This window comes from Pseudovirgaria hyperparasitica (assembly GCF_010093815.1).
Source record: "Pseudovirgaria hyperparasitica strain CBS 121739 unplaced genomic scaffold EJ05scaffold_8, whole genome shotgun sequence".
NCBI classification, from domain to species: domain Eukaryota; kingdom Fungi; phylum Ascomycota; class Dothideomycetes; order Acrospermales; family Acrospermaceae; genus Pseudovirgaria; species Pseudovirgaria hyperparasitica.
In genome coordinates, this window is record NW_022985556.1 from 410,182 (window position 1) to 423,005 (window position 12,824).

At 51.1% G+C, this 12,824-nt stretch overlaps 3 protein-coding genes across 3 annotated transcripts; 2 read left to right on the top strand and 1 right to left on the bottom strand.

The window, feature by feature from the left end:
• The first annotated feature begins 305 nt into the window (after window positions 1-305).
• Window positions 306-2,648, top strand: EJ05DRAFT_372742 (alpha/beta-hydrolase). The gene is made up of 2 exons (XM_033741159.1): window positions 306-1,510; window positions 1,562-2,648. The coding sequence occupies exons 1-2, from the start codon at window positions 674-676 to the stop codon at window positions 2,477-2,479; spliced, it is 1,755 nt and encodes a 584-aa protein (XP_033600404.1). The 5' UTR covers window positions 306-673; the 3' UTR covers window positions 2,480-2,648.
• Window positions 2,649-6,594: 3,946 nt separating this feature from the next.
• Window positions 6,595-8,899, top strand: EJ05DRAFT_486027 (FAD-binding domain-containing protein; the record flags this gene model as incomplete). The annotated part of the gene is made up of 4 exons (XM_033745499.1): window positions 6,595-6,627; window positions 6,695-6,730; window positions 7,129-7,741; window positions 7,848-8,899. 4 exons carry the CDS (start codon window positions 6,595-6,597, stop codon window positions 8,897-8,899), a joined length of 1,734 nt encoding a protein of 577 aa, XP_033600405.1.
• A 253-nt stretch (window positions 8,900-9,152) lies between these two features.
• On the bottom strand, window positions 9,153-11,978 carry EJ05DRAFT_372845 (WD40 repeat-like protein). The gene is made up of 2 exons (XM_033741161.1): window positions 10,776-11,978; window positions 9,153-10,722 (listed from the first exon to the last, which is right to left on the bottom strand). The coding sequence occupies exons 1-2, from the start codon at window positions 11,515-11,517 to the stop codon at window positions 9,407-9,409; spliced, it is 2,058 nt and encodes a 685-aa protein (XP_033600406.1). The 5' UTR covers window positions 11,518-11,978; the 3' UTR covers window positions 9,153-9,406.
• Window positions 11,979-12,824: the final 846 nt, after the last annotated feature.

The following is a 12,824-nucleotide window of genomic DNA, read 5'->3' on the forward strand; positions in this document are numbered from 1 at the left end:
GGATCTGACTCCAATTCTGATCCTGGCCAAAATGCACTGTATTTGTGGAAGCGACATAAGAACCTTGCCCACCTCCCACGGAATACAATATCCGTCGTCACTGTCGTTTTTCCTCTTTCTGCCTCACGCATGTACGTCATCGAATGCCGATCAGATCGTCAGGCCCGTTTGATTGCCAAGAAGGGGGCCGGAATTCAGCCTCGTCCCACGTGCACATGTGTACGCGTATAGCAGAAGCCTTGCTAGACCCGTCTGGGAAACGATGATCAAGCATTACAATTGGCAAAGAAAAAGCCAAGATTCCTCTTTTCTAGCTTGGAGTGGCGCGCTTTGCGAGGCGGAGTGGACGTACGGGCTGAATAGGCCGGATCATTTACTTTGGGCGGGTGTAGCCGGGGGGTTATTGTGATGACTCCGCCTGGTACCTCCGCAGTGCATACAGTGGTCGGCTTGGTACGGTGTGTGTCGTACGCGTATAAGCTGCCTAGTGTTATGACATTGTTTTGGGGAATTGGTAGCTTGGGGGGATTGCTCGTTATGGGTAGCTTGGGATGGACGCATGTATTGGTCTTGTGAAGTATAAAAGGCGGCATTCTGCACACGGGATGCCAGTGCCATCTTACACCCAGAACGCTATTCCAATACGTTACACAGTTCCAGTCTCTAATACGGGATGCTTCTTCAAACTCTCCTCCCCCTCGCTCCCCTAGGCGCACTCGCATACTCCTCTCTCCAAACACAAACCAACCCCCTATCCAAGCGCGACGACGAGTTTAACTGGACCTCAATCCACCCAACTCCCGACCTCCAATACCACGATTGCTACACCACATTCAAGTGCGCACGTCTACAAGTACCCCTCGACTGGTCCCTCGATGCGCCCACAAACCTAACGACCAACACCTCCTTCGCCATCGCAATCGTAACCCTCCCCGCAACCGTTCCAGCCACAGATCCAAGCTTCGGCGGCACCATCGTCACGAACCCAGGCGGGCCAGGAGGTTCAGGTACCGATTTTGGGCTGTCGTCGAGCACTCGCTTGCAGCAGATACTCGAGGGCGAGAAGCACTACGAGATCCTATCCTTTGACCCGCGTGGTGTGTATCGGACTACGCCGACACTCGATTGCTACGAGGGTGATGTTGCTACTCGGCTCGTCGAGATATTGCAGACGCGTGGGGTTGGGCGGATCGGGGAGGAGCCAGATGGTGTGCGCGATCGGTATTTGATGGCTCAGGCGGCGAGCAGGTTGTGTGAGGAGGTGACAGCGAATGTGCTACCGCATATTTCGACGGCGAGTGTGGCGCGCGATATGGTTGAGATTGTTGATCGTGTGGAGGAGTTGCGGCGGACGGAGACTAATAGGACGGCGACGGAGGTGCCGAGGTTGAATTTGCTGGGGATCAGTTATGGGTCGGCGCTGGGCATGACGTTCAGTGCCATGTTCCCGGAGCGCGTCGGGAAGGTGATGATTGATGGGATCCTGGATATTGATGACTATACTAGTGGTGTGAGTATGCCGTTGGCAGTTTCAAGGGAACTTTACATTGACGAAGTGTAGGAATGGAGGAAGAACCTCGACGATGCCGAAGCCGTCCTAGATGACTTCTATCAAAACTGTTTCGACGCAAATTGCACCCTACGCAATCCATCTGACAGCAACTGGACCGCAATCCGCGACCGTGTGTCGGCGTTCCTTACAGAATTCGAGCGAAACCCGGTGCCTGCTTTCAGAAACAAACAACCCACAGTCCTCACCTCTGACGACATGCGCGACCAGATGCTCCTCGCATTGTACGGACCAAACGTCACATCCGAAGGCTTGGCGCAAACCCTCTCAGATACCATCGAGGGGAACTACACAACACTTGCCACGGCCGTGCTAATCTCAGACGATGAACTCTTAGCCTCGCCATATCTCTGGAGCCGAGACGTGCGTACGGCTGTAGGATTTGCCGACGCAGTGCCTGAAGCCGGGAACAAGACTCTCGAGCAACGACAAGCGGACGTCCAATTCCTCACCGAGCAAGCCCCCACGTTGGCAGGCACCTTATGGCCGGATATCACGATCGCCATGAGCGGACGTACAGTCCGTCCGCGATACTCCTTCACTGGGCCATACACAGTTCCTGTCGCGGATCCTCACAATGCTTCAACTCCGGCAGCGCCCCTATTATTCCTGTCGGCTCGTCTCGACCCCGTCACACCGTTGCGAAATGCGCAGGCCATGGCAGAGAGATTTCCCGGATCGAGCGTGATGATTCAGGAGTCGGCGGGACATAGTGCTTTGTTCTCATCGGATAGTGAGTGCACGAATGCCGTACTGCGAGAGTTCTTCGGGACGGGGAAAGTACCGGAGATGAACTTTAGCTGTGAGGCTGATTGTAAGCCATTTGTGGGTTGTAAGACTGCAAATGGGACTTTTGTCGGTGAAGACCTGCAAGTGCGCAGAGAACCATTTCTACCGCGGATGATTTAGTCTTTCTCGGAGTTTGAGATGTGTCTAACGGTGTTGAAAGAAGTTATATTGTAAGATAGAATCTCATCTCAGGTCCCTGAATATATTATACTTAGACTCAAGCGAAGCACTGCAGTCGACAGCCGACATAAGTGTTGTCGAGTTCTAAAAGTTTCTCGTAGTTAGAAATAGTCGCCAATATACGAACGTAGAACATTCTGAAGTCGTCTTGACGGAGCGTCGTATCACTAGCTCTTGAGCTTTTCGCTACCAACATCTACGTTTAAATTCAGTAACAGGATCAAGATTAAAGAAGCCCATACCGCATCAGGGAGCACTTCATTCCTCTTTAGGTCCAATGAACATTTCTTTGGCTCACCGAAGTGCGGTGTCCGAGGAATGGTGTAATTATGGCAATTGCATTGAGCATGTCACGGTAGATCGACTCTTCAAAATGAGCGAAGTGGCCGCACTACTAACGGCCAAAGAATATCTTCTGTTGCTCTGTGTGTTCAGGAGGATAGGATGAATAGGGGACTTTTGGCACCCCATCATTCTTCTCCTTCCATTCCAGTCTATTAAGCCCGAAGCTTCGAAACGCAACGGCGGACGCAATACGTATCTCTCACGAGCCACGACTCGAGGAATTTCTAGAGGCTCAGCAACTTTGAATTAGGCAATGCCCGGATCCCGGATGTTGATGCAGCTTCAGCTGATAGAAGAAGGTGAGGATGCATCGTCACACAAGGAACCCTGGCCGTCGATCGGCAGTTAGGCTTTGGGCAAAGTCTAGACCATTTCTGGGATAGTGGCTATGGTGGATAATGTACATGAATCTTCGCTACATGCGAAAGGGAGAACATAAACAGGAATAGCTACTCATACTTAAACAAGACAACTGCTTCTACGCATTTGGTTTTCATGACCTCGTTTCGTCATGACTACTACACCCGGCGAAGAGCGCTGAACGATAAGAGAGATATCCACGGTGCAACGCCTCACACGCAGAACCTGGTCGAATCTGCGATGCATCCGACAAGCCAACAGATGACTTATTAATATGTCAAGGCACTTGTCGACGGACAACCAGACCAATTCTGGTTAATTAATGCACTGATCAACGTGGGGTCGGACTTCTAGCTTCCTTCGTCGTTTGCCTAGAACCTGACTCTCTTGGCATTCGGATGTCGCGCTATGTCTCCCCCACCCAAATTTACGTGAGACGGACATATTCTGGCATTTTGTCGTGTACTCGTCGCCAACGCGTTGCTATTGCTGATTACACGTATTCGGTACGTTATTGAGGCTATCTAGTAGTTAGTATACCTATTATATAATATATTTCTGGTGTTTTCGACTCACAGTCGCGTATAGTGGGCCTACCTGGTAAGGCGTACGACGCGAGTACCTATCGCCGAATTGACTTCCTCCTTGAGCACGACGTGCCCTCTACTATTACCGCAGAGAAGTCTCAAGTATCTGTCTCGACAGTCAATCGTATGAGGTATAATCTTGCTACGTATGGCCAGCGAAACAAGCCTCTATCCGCGAAGACGCGTGGTCGTGAGACTATCCTCAGTGATCGCGTAATGGGATTACTATTCGAGCACCTGCTCGAAGAGGGATGGCTATACCTTGATGAGATGGTAAAATGGGTATATAAAGAGCTCGAGATAGTAACCTCACCATCTACTATCTTAAAGCAGCTAAAGAAGAGAGGGTGGACTAAGCGTCTACTACAGCGTATTTATTCCCAACGCTCTAAGGTTGCGCGTCGTTCCTATCGTGAGGATATTACTCAGCTACCTGCTGATCGCCTTATATTTATTGATGAGGTTATCTTTAACGAGAAAACGGGATGGAGGAGACGAGGTAGAGCTCCTCGTGGAGAGACTCCTAGGCAATTTGCGAGGATCAATCGAGGCCCTACGTATAGCGCATGTGGTGCTATATCTGTTAATGGCTTCGTTACCTATGGTATTAAGAAAGGTTACTATAATAAGCAAGAGTTCATCGACTGGCTAGAGGTATACCTATTCCCTAGCCTACAAGAGAAGTACCCTAATCAGGCTATGGTTATCATCATGGATAATCTCTCTCTTCATACCGACGACGACGTTGCTCCTATAGTTGCTGCAGCTGGTTATACTCTTCGATATACACCGCCTTACTCACCTGATTATAATTCTATTGAGTTGGTATGGGCAGTCCTGAAGGCGTGGATTCGAAGGTGGTACCTGTTTGTACGTGAGTAGTCATACAACTTCGAGGAGTTCTTACACCGCGCCTTTAAGGATAGCTGCTGCGATCAGTTCGCTCTCCGCTTCTTTAAGTATGCGGCTAACGGTTGGTATATTGATGAAACGCTACGAGAGCGTATTATCGCGGATTTGAAGCAGTTTGAGCGTGGTAGAAGGTGTGGTTTTGCGGCAGAAGTGAGGGATATTAGTCAACTTTTTACTATACTCTTTACTGACTAACGTCACGTTGTTCTCGCTTATATTCATAGGGAGGAGATATACTCATTTATATATATACGTATTTAATATGAACTTCGTAGCATCTCTACTTAAAAACCTCATATAGCCCCAGAAGCGAGTCCATGGAGTGCCTTCGCTGCTTCCTCCTGTTCTACTACCTTAAGATTACCCTTATACTTATGAAGATAGCGACGAGCATCTAATACTATGCTTAATAGGACGCCATACGCCTTCGCTGCCTCATGATAAGCAGTTCCAGGACGAGTAATCTCTTTAACCTGCCTATACTAATAATAGTTATCAACTACGTACTCGCGGAGTAACCTAATCCCGTCCTTCGTCCTCGTATGAGTTTCCTTCACATGTCGCTATTCAAGTGCTAACTAAACCACGTTAGCCTGATGAAGTTCTGGTTGAGTAGGGCTACTATATGGTGCTGGATTTATCGTCTCTAGCGGCGTCGATAGACGAGGGCGCTGACTCTTAACCTTACGAGTCGGCGACGGTGACGTATAGGGCGGTGGAATACCTAATGGATATAGAGGCACACGTGATGCGAATACAGGATTAAATCTAGCCTGTTGAAGTTGAGCCTGCCTCATCTACTCATTAAAACGTTGACGCTCAGCCCTTTCCTCATCCTTTACTCTTCTATCTTCTTGACGGTACTAAAGCTCGTTAATCGCTGCTTAAACCTTCTGAGTCTAGAGTTGCTCAGTAAGGGTGGCGAGGTCGACTTGTCCAGATATACCTGTCTTCTTTACTGACTTTCTCTCATAGGGTTTAGATACGAGTTACTTTATTACACCTATAGGAGGATCCTCAACGGAGGCTCTAGTAATACCAGCAGTAATAGCGTGTGCCTATGGCTCTGTCGACGCGCGTTTAATCTTATAATGAAGACGACTAGATAAGGATAGGACGATAAAACAGTGGCCTCGCTCATTAGTACAACCAACGTCCGTACAACGGTAAGTTAACTCTATTATACTAATTATCTCGATCCGTTTTAGGCCAGCTTCCTTCCTCTACTAAGCATCGTTATGTATAATCGCGGCACGCCCTCTTAATAGAGTCTCTATATTCGGCGAACTTCGAAGTCCTGTACCTGGCGATGGTGTAGGAGAGTCACGGTGACGAGTACGTTGAGGTTGCTAAAGAGGTTTCTTACCCCAGGACTCGCACTTCACGCTATCCTTAAAGGTAATCATAATAACCTTATCCTTCGTATTGGCGAGCGAGTGGATCTCGTCTATGACTGTATAGACTCTCTCCCAGCTAATAATCGACCAGTCATTGATAGCGAGAGTCCTCCTCTGTTTCTTCCTCACACTAAGGCTATATACTACCTAGCGAGTATTAAAGGCCCAGTCGTTAGTACTGAGTCTCGTACTAATCAAGTCGTTAATCGTACTCTCGTACACTTCACGTTCAAACGCACATCGCGGAACAGTAGTGAGTTCATCTGCCGCCTCGTTCTTTCTATTAACACGTAATCTCTAGGACACGTGGATCTTATACGTCTCCTCTTCATCTTCTATAACCTCATCCCGCTCGCTATCTATAGAATCTACTAGAGGAGGAGGAGGAGGAGGAGGAGGAGATAGAGACGAAGAGACAGATGGAGGAGCAGGTATAGCCTCAGGAGGCGCCGAAATGTCGACAACACGTGGTTTTTTCGGCGCCGCGGTACGTTTACGAGCTTGTTTCTTCGCCATTGCCCTCGCAGTAGTAGCCTCTACTAATTTAGTAGTAGATTTACGCTGACGAGGAGGAGGAGGAGGAGGAGGAGGTTCGACTGACGCGTCTGTCGTGAACTGAACGCTTCGAGCGGGTTTTTTCGACCTGGAGGAGGGCATATGGGTAAAAAAAATACGTGGAGACTCAACACCAAGTATATTGACTAATATTCGATAGTATACGTATATTTAGACTTCATGTGGCGACGAGTACACGATAAAATGCCAGAATATGTCCGTCTCACGTAAATTTGGGTGGGGGAGACATAGCGCGACATCCGAATGCCAAGAGAGTCAGGTTCTAGGCAAACGACGACTTCCACACGACACGCGAAAGACTACTCATACCGCCCCTTATATTACAAGTCCAAACGATGAGCCGCATCGTTCTATAATAACTTCATGTAGCCTATGTCTGACTCTGTATAACGCTCGTACTTGTCCTCTCTAGTCTCGTCGCTTTGCAATGGGTTTCGATCTGACATTGCAGTGGAGCCCATGGCTCTTCGCAACCTTCATCCTCGCCGCAATCCCCCTCTTCCTCCGCGCTGTGCTCCTATCAAGCAAAAAACCAGACCCTAAACCAGCGTACATCACAACGAAAACTGCACTCAGCACAGAACTATCCACCGCTCTGCCCGAATCAGTCTTCTTCGGTGCACACCCTTCATTTCATGAGTCCATCTCCTCCTACTTCGGCCTCGCCCAACAGAGCGTCATCCCGGAATGCATCGTCAAGCCCCTAACCGCACAGGAAGTCTCCACCGCAATCAAAATCATAAAGCGGCACTATGACGAAAGTATCCGCGACGGCAGCCCGCATCCCACCTTTGCCATCCGCAGCGGCGGCCACAATTATGTCGTGACCGCCGCGACGGCCCGTGACGGCATCGTCTTCGACCTCCGCCTCCTGAACTCCGTTGAGCTCTCCGAAGACCGCAAGTCCGTTACTATCGGCCCGGGCGCGACCTGGAGCGCTGTTTCCTCCGTTCTGGATCCGCTGGGTCTTGCCGTGGCCGCGGGTCGGAATGCGGCTGTTGGTGTCGGCGGGCTCGCCCTCGGAGGTACGTCTTTATCCATCATTACCCCCTTTCTTAAGCATCGAAATATCAAAACATGCATAATGTTTCCACAACGCAGAGCAATACTAAGCCAAGACTCCCTATCCAGGCGGCATATCGTACTTCTCCCCGCGCGTCGGCTTCGCCTGCGATAACATCACCTCCTACGACATCGTCCTCGCAGACGGGACCCTCACCACTACCACCACCACCACCTCTTCCCCCACCGCCGACCTCTCCCGCGCCCTCAAAGGCGGCTCCAACAACTTCGGCATCGTCACCAGCCTAACAACCACCACCTTCCCCGCCGGCCCCCTCTGGGGCGGCTTCCTCTACTCCCTCGGCACACGCACAACCCGCCTATCCAGCATCCGCGCCATGCACGCCTTCATCGCAGCAACAGCCTCCACAAATCCCACCTCCACCACCACATACGACCCCGCCGCCTCCCCAATGGTATGCATAATCGACATCAACATCCTCGGCCTCACATACATCCCACTCGTAATCCTCAACCTCGTGCACACAGACGGCAAAGCCTGGCCCGCATGCTACGACGGCTTCAAAGCACTACCACGGGTGTTCAGCAGCGCGAAAGTGCAGAGCATCACGAGCGCGGCGCGCGAGCACGAAGGGCTGTGCACGCCGGGCAGCATGCAGTTTCAGGCTACGACGACGGTGGCGAATGATCTGGATACGCTGATGTATGTGCATGCGACGTGGGAGAAGTATCGGGCGCGACTGGGGCGGGTGAGGGGGTTGTTGTGGGAGTTTGTGCTGCAGCCGATGGCGGTGTCGATGATGCAGAACCGGGGTGGTGATCGTGATGGTAGTGGTGGTGGTAATTGTCTTGGGTTAGAAGATCAGCAGGAACCGCTTGTGATTGTGCTTATCCTTGCGGTGTGGCGGGATGCGGCTGATGAAGCGGTGGTGGAGGAGTGTGGGCGGCGGACGACGGAGGAGATTGACGCGTATGCGAAGGCACGTGGGACGGCGCATCGGTATAAGTACTTGAATTACTGCCATGGGTGGCAGGATCCGTTTGCTGGGTATGGCGAGCGGAATAGAGCGTTCCTGGTGGAGACGAGTAAGAAGTATGATCCGGATGGGTTCTACCAGAGAGCGCGTGTGGGAGGATATAAGCTGACTGACTGTGCCTGAGGAGAGGTGATGTGATGCGGTTGTTACTAGAGATCTTCCACTTGATACACGGTTACTATTGTAGATGACGAGTATGACTTGAGAATGACAGGCTAAAGACTGCAGCCACAGACAGATATGTAGGTAGTAGACAATCGATTTCTATTATAGCAAGTTTTGGACAATGTTAGAGCCGTCTGCCTCAGGCAGCGGCCTAACACTCAACATCTAAAGACAAAGCAGGTACAGTCCAGGGGTAGCAGTCTACACACCACCACAGCCTGGCTATGCGCGTAACACACCATACTAGTTTTTTCCCCAGTAGAGAGTGCAAAAACACCATGCCGCTAAAACTAATAAACAGGGTATGTTTGTGTAAAGGGAAGAAGATCTGAACAATAGAGGCAAACAAGGGAATGCGTGACAACAGAAACATTAGGAATAAAAATCACCACCGAGCGCCATTGCAATGCCCATCTAGTACAGAACAGCAGGAGGGTGGATTAGTATCAACAGAAGAAGGGATGATTATGCGGGAGCGGCGGCTTTGGATTTCAGGAGGTCAACACCGTGTACGTTGTGTCCAAAGTCAAGCAGCAGAGCGCGACCGTCTTGGCTCGTGCAGACGATCCTTCGGTAGTCGCTCTTCGCGCTCAGAATCCAGCTAGTGGTCCAATTCTCGAAGTGACACATGCGTTCACCGGTGGCGTAGTTGAACACTTGTATGCTCTGGTCGTAGGAGCCACTGACGACGAGATTGTTCGGTGCGTCTACGAAAAGACTGCGGACGAGCCCTGCATGGCCTTGGTACGTGTGAAGGCGTTCACCAGTCGTAACATCAAACTTGTACACAACCATGTTGTTACCGCCCGCGAGTACGTACTTTGCGTCGTCGGTGAATTCAACGGCAGCGAGGCCTCCTTCAACCGAGATAAACTCTTTTATACATTTTGCTGAGCTCAACTCCCAGAGTTTCGCTACACCGTCGCCAGATGCGGAAACCAGGAGGTTCCCTCTCATTTGCACAGCGTTGACTGGTCCTCGGTGGCCGTATAGCACATGCAAAAGTTCTCCGCTCTCACGACCCCATACGCAGATGGTTGCATCCTTACTACAGGAGATGATGTAGTTTGCATCCAAGCACACGTCGAGAACACCGGCAGTATGGCGCCGGAGGCGCCGGATCGGCCGGAAGGTCTTGACATCCCACACGATGCAAGTTGTGTCGCTAGATCCAGTGACCATGAGATCATCATCGTACTGCAGACAAAGTATACTTTGGGAATGAAAGTCGTCCGGAGTGAAAAAGATGCTGTCGCCATAGGGTGTACCGTTTGCACTCTCGACGTTGGAGTGCGTACATTCCACCATGGGTAGAGGAGGGTTGATATTGGTAGTTGGTTTGGCTGCGGGACCACCAATAACTTTGATGCACTTGTACGTATCAATATCCCAAACACGAATCGTGCGATCGCGCGAGCCCGTGATTATTTTCTTCTCATCAAATTGGCAGCAGTAGACTGAGTCCGTGTGGCCGTTGAGGTACACCGCTGAGGCTCTTTCACCGGCCCAACGTCTTTCAATTATACGGCGAGCCTTTGTCATCAACTTCCAATCCTGACCCGGAATGAGCTCTCCATACCCTAGACCACCCATCTGGATCGGCGTCGGCGAAACGTGAACCTTTGGTTCGTACTTTGTGCGAAATAAATGTTGCCAGGCGGAGGGGGCGGTGGCAAGAAAGTTCCACTGTCTGTTAACACTCTCGCATCGGGCAAGAGACTGAACATCGAGATATCCGAAAATTTCTAGCGATAGCTCGGGAGGAATTACACGAACAAAATCTACGACGGTTTAGCTGAAAGTTGATGGGTGAATGGGAGAAAGTCAGGCCTACCACAACGAATGGAATAGTCCACCTCAGGCATATCATCCAAATATACAGCACTCTCATCATCACGAGTAGATGCAGGCGACTGGGGAGGTAGCTGGAAAGATGTACCCGAGTCTGAAGCTCGAAGATTGGAGTATGCAGCCGCAGCAGCTTTGGCGGCTCGTCCGCTTTGTGGATCCAGATTAAAGGCAGGATGGATGTAGCTGGCTGGCATTGGTGCTGCAGGAGGATTCCAGCGTCCCTCCTCGCCGGATGGACCGGAAGCTGCTCCACGTCGCCTCTTGGACGGGGTAGCCATGTTCACAATTCCTCTGAAGGCGGACATCTTCATTCTTCCCTCGGCGACTTGCACGAGCGGTGCATCTTCTGGAGTATCGTACAATGCCTGAGCCGAGTCGCGAGTGGCAGTGTCTTGTCGGTTCTTGAAGTGTGAGGATACGTGCTTGCGTACCGAACGAGAAGTGACAGTCGAGGCTCTTCGCAGCAGTCTTCTACACGACGATGAAGAATTTTCAGTTACATCTTCGGTTTCAGTCCTTCGCTCTTTCTGTGAGTGTTGCTGGATCGCAGGACCTGTCCCGCGTAGTGAAGCCGAGGAAGCTGACCCGGCATCGCTGGAGCGCGAAAAGGTCTGCGAGATTGTCCGTTTGACCTGCGGCATTGTATCTTGTGTAGAGGAAGATTGTGTTGAGGAAGTGGATTTAGAGGCTGACGGACGAAGGCTCAAGGTGGTCGGGACTTTCATGTCGAAGAAGTGAGCAGGCGGAGGCTTGTTGTTTCGTGGTTCGGTTAGTGAATGAGTGACACAGGAGGCGCACGCGGCGAGCGAAGCAAGTGAATAGAGGCACAGCACCCTTTAAAGATGCGTGAGGGTATTAGGTAGAGTGAGGAGGCGGGTCGGGGTGTTTATGCGTCGTTGGAGCAGACAACAATGCTGCAGGGAGTTGGGTGAGATGAGGCACAAATCGCTGTTTGAGAATAACGTGGTCCTAGCGGGCGCTTTCTCACACAGGAAACTTTATGTTGCCCCAGGAAGGCTGGGACGACGGATATAGGACAATAGCTCGCGATAGGGACAAAACCAAAGAGAACGAGACAGGACACGAGACAAGAGAGAGGATGGCAGAGGAGGAGGCGGAGGAGGTCAGGTCGTGAGCGAGGAGTAGTAGTGTGTGGTAGATGGAGGAGGCAAATGAGAAGCGGAAAGCTTATTAGATATTATTATGGTGTATTATTATACGGAGGGTGACATTGTGCATGGGCATGCGGAAACGGATTACGGATGCGGCTATGGGATGGATGGATTGGAGCCAGTGTAGGAGCTTAGTAGGGGCCGGTGGATGTGATGCGTGACAAAAGTGCCCGGGAACGAGCGAGGAGAGGGTGGATGTCTGGCTGGCTAGCTGGCTGGCTCTTGGGCTCCTTGATTACCTTACCTTACCAGCCTGCCCCGGTCCCTGAAGGAAAAAAAAGGCGGCAAAGGGCCCAAATGAGGGGCCGACTTGCACGGCGAACAGCGGGTAAAAGTGGTGGTGGCTAAGTGGGCTCAGTGGGCTCAGTGTGGGCTGAATGGGCAAGTAAAACATCCAGAGATCGGCTGCCCCGACCGCCCGGCTTTAGCCCTTCAGCCTCATCGTACTGTACAATCATGCGTACAATACATACAGTACATACGATCACATGCCCCTCTGCACATCATCTGCCTCAGTCACTCTCTCACCGACCCTCACCTCCGCAACCAATCTTGTTCATTCCCGTCCTCTTTACCAACAACATCATCACCCACTCCAAGCAACCAGGCCCAGTTCTTTCAATCCGATTTGCATCTCTGCTACGGAATCCTCATCTCCTGTTGAATCCCATTTTTCGGTACACCTTCGCACATGAGCTGGTCCTCTTGCGCGAACTACTCCCTCACTTGACCATCTACTCTTACACTCTGACCACTCCGAGGTCCTCAAAACTCACTCACCTACCCTCCGATTCCGACTCCGCTACCTATCCCTCCGTGCTGCAGCTACAATCACCTCCTCAATTATCGCCGAGTCATTG

Excerpts from the sequence above, each read along its gene's own strand:
- EJ05DRAFT_372845 (XM_033741161.1), bottom strand. The coding sequence starts at position 11,517 with ATGAAAGTCCCGACCACCTTGAGCCTTCGTCCGTCAGCCTCTAAATCC. Across the intron at positions 10,723-10,775 it reads GGACTATTCCATTCGTTGTG|ATTTTGTTCGTGTAATTCCT; the intron begins GTAGGCCTGACT and ends AAACCGTCGTAG.
- EJ05DRAFT_372742 (XM_033741159.1), top strand. The coding sequence starts at position 674 with ATGCTTCTTCAAACTCTCCTCCCCCTCGCTCCCCTAGGCGCACTCGCA. Across the intron at positions 1,511-1,561 it reads TTGATGACTATACTAGTGGT|GAATGGAGGAAGAACCTCGA; the intron begins GTGAGTATGCCG and ends GACGAAGTGTAG.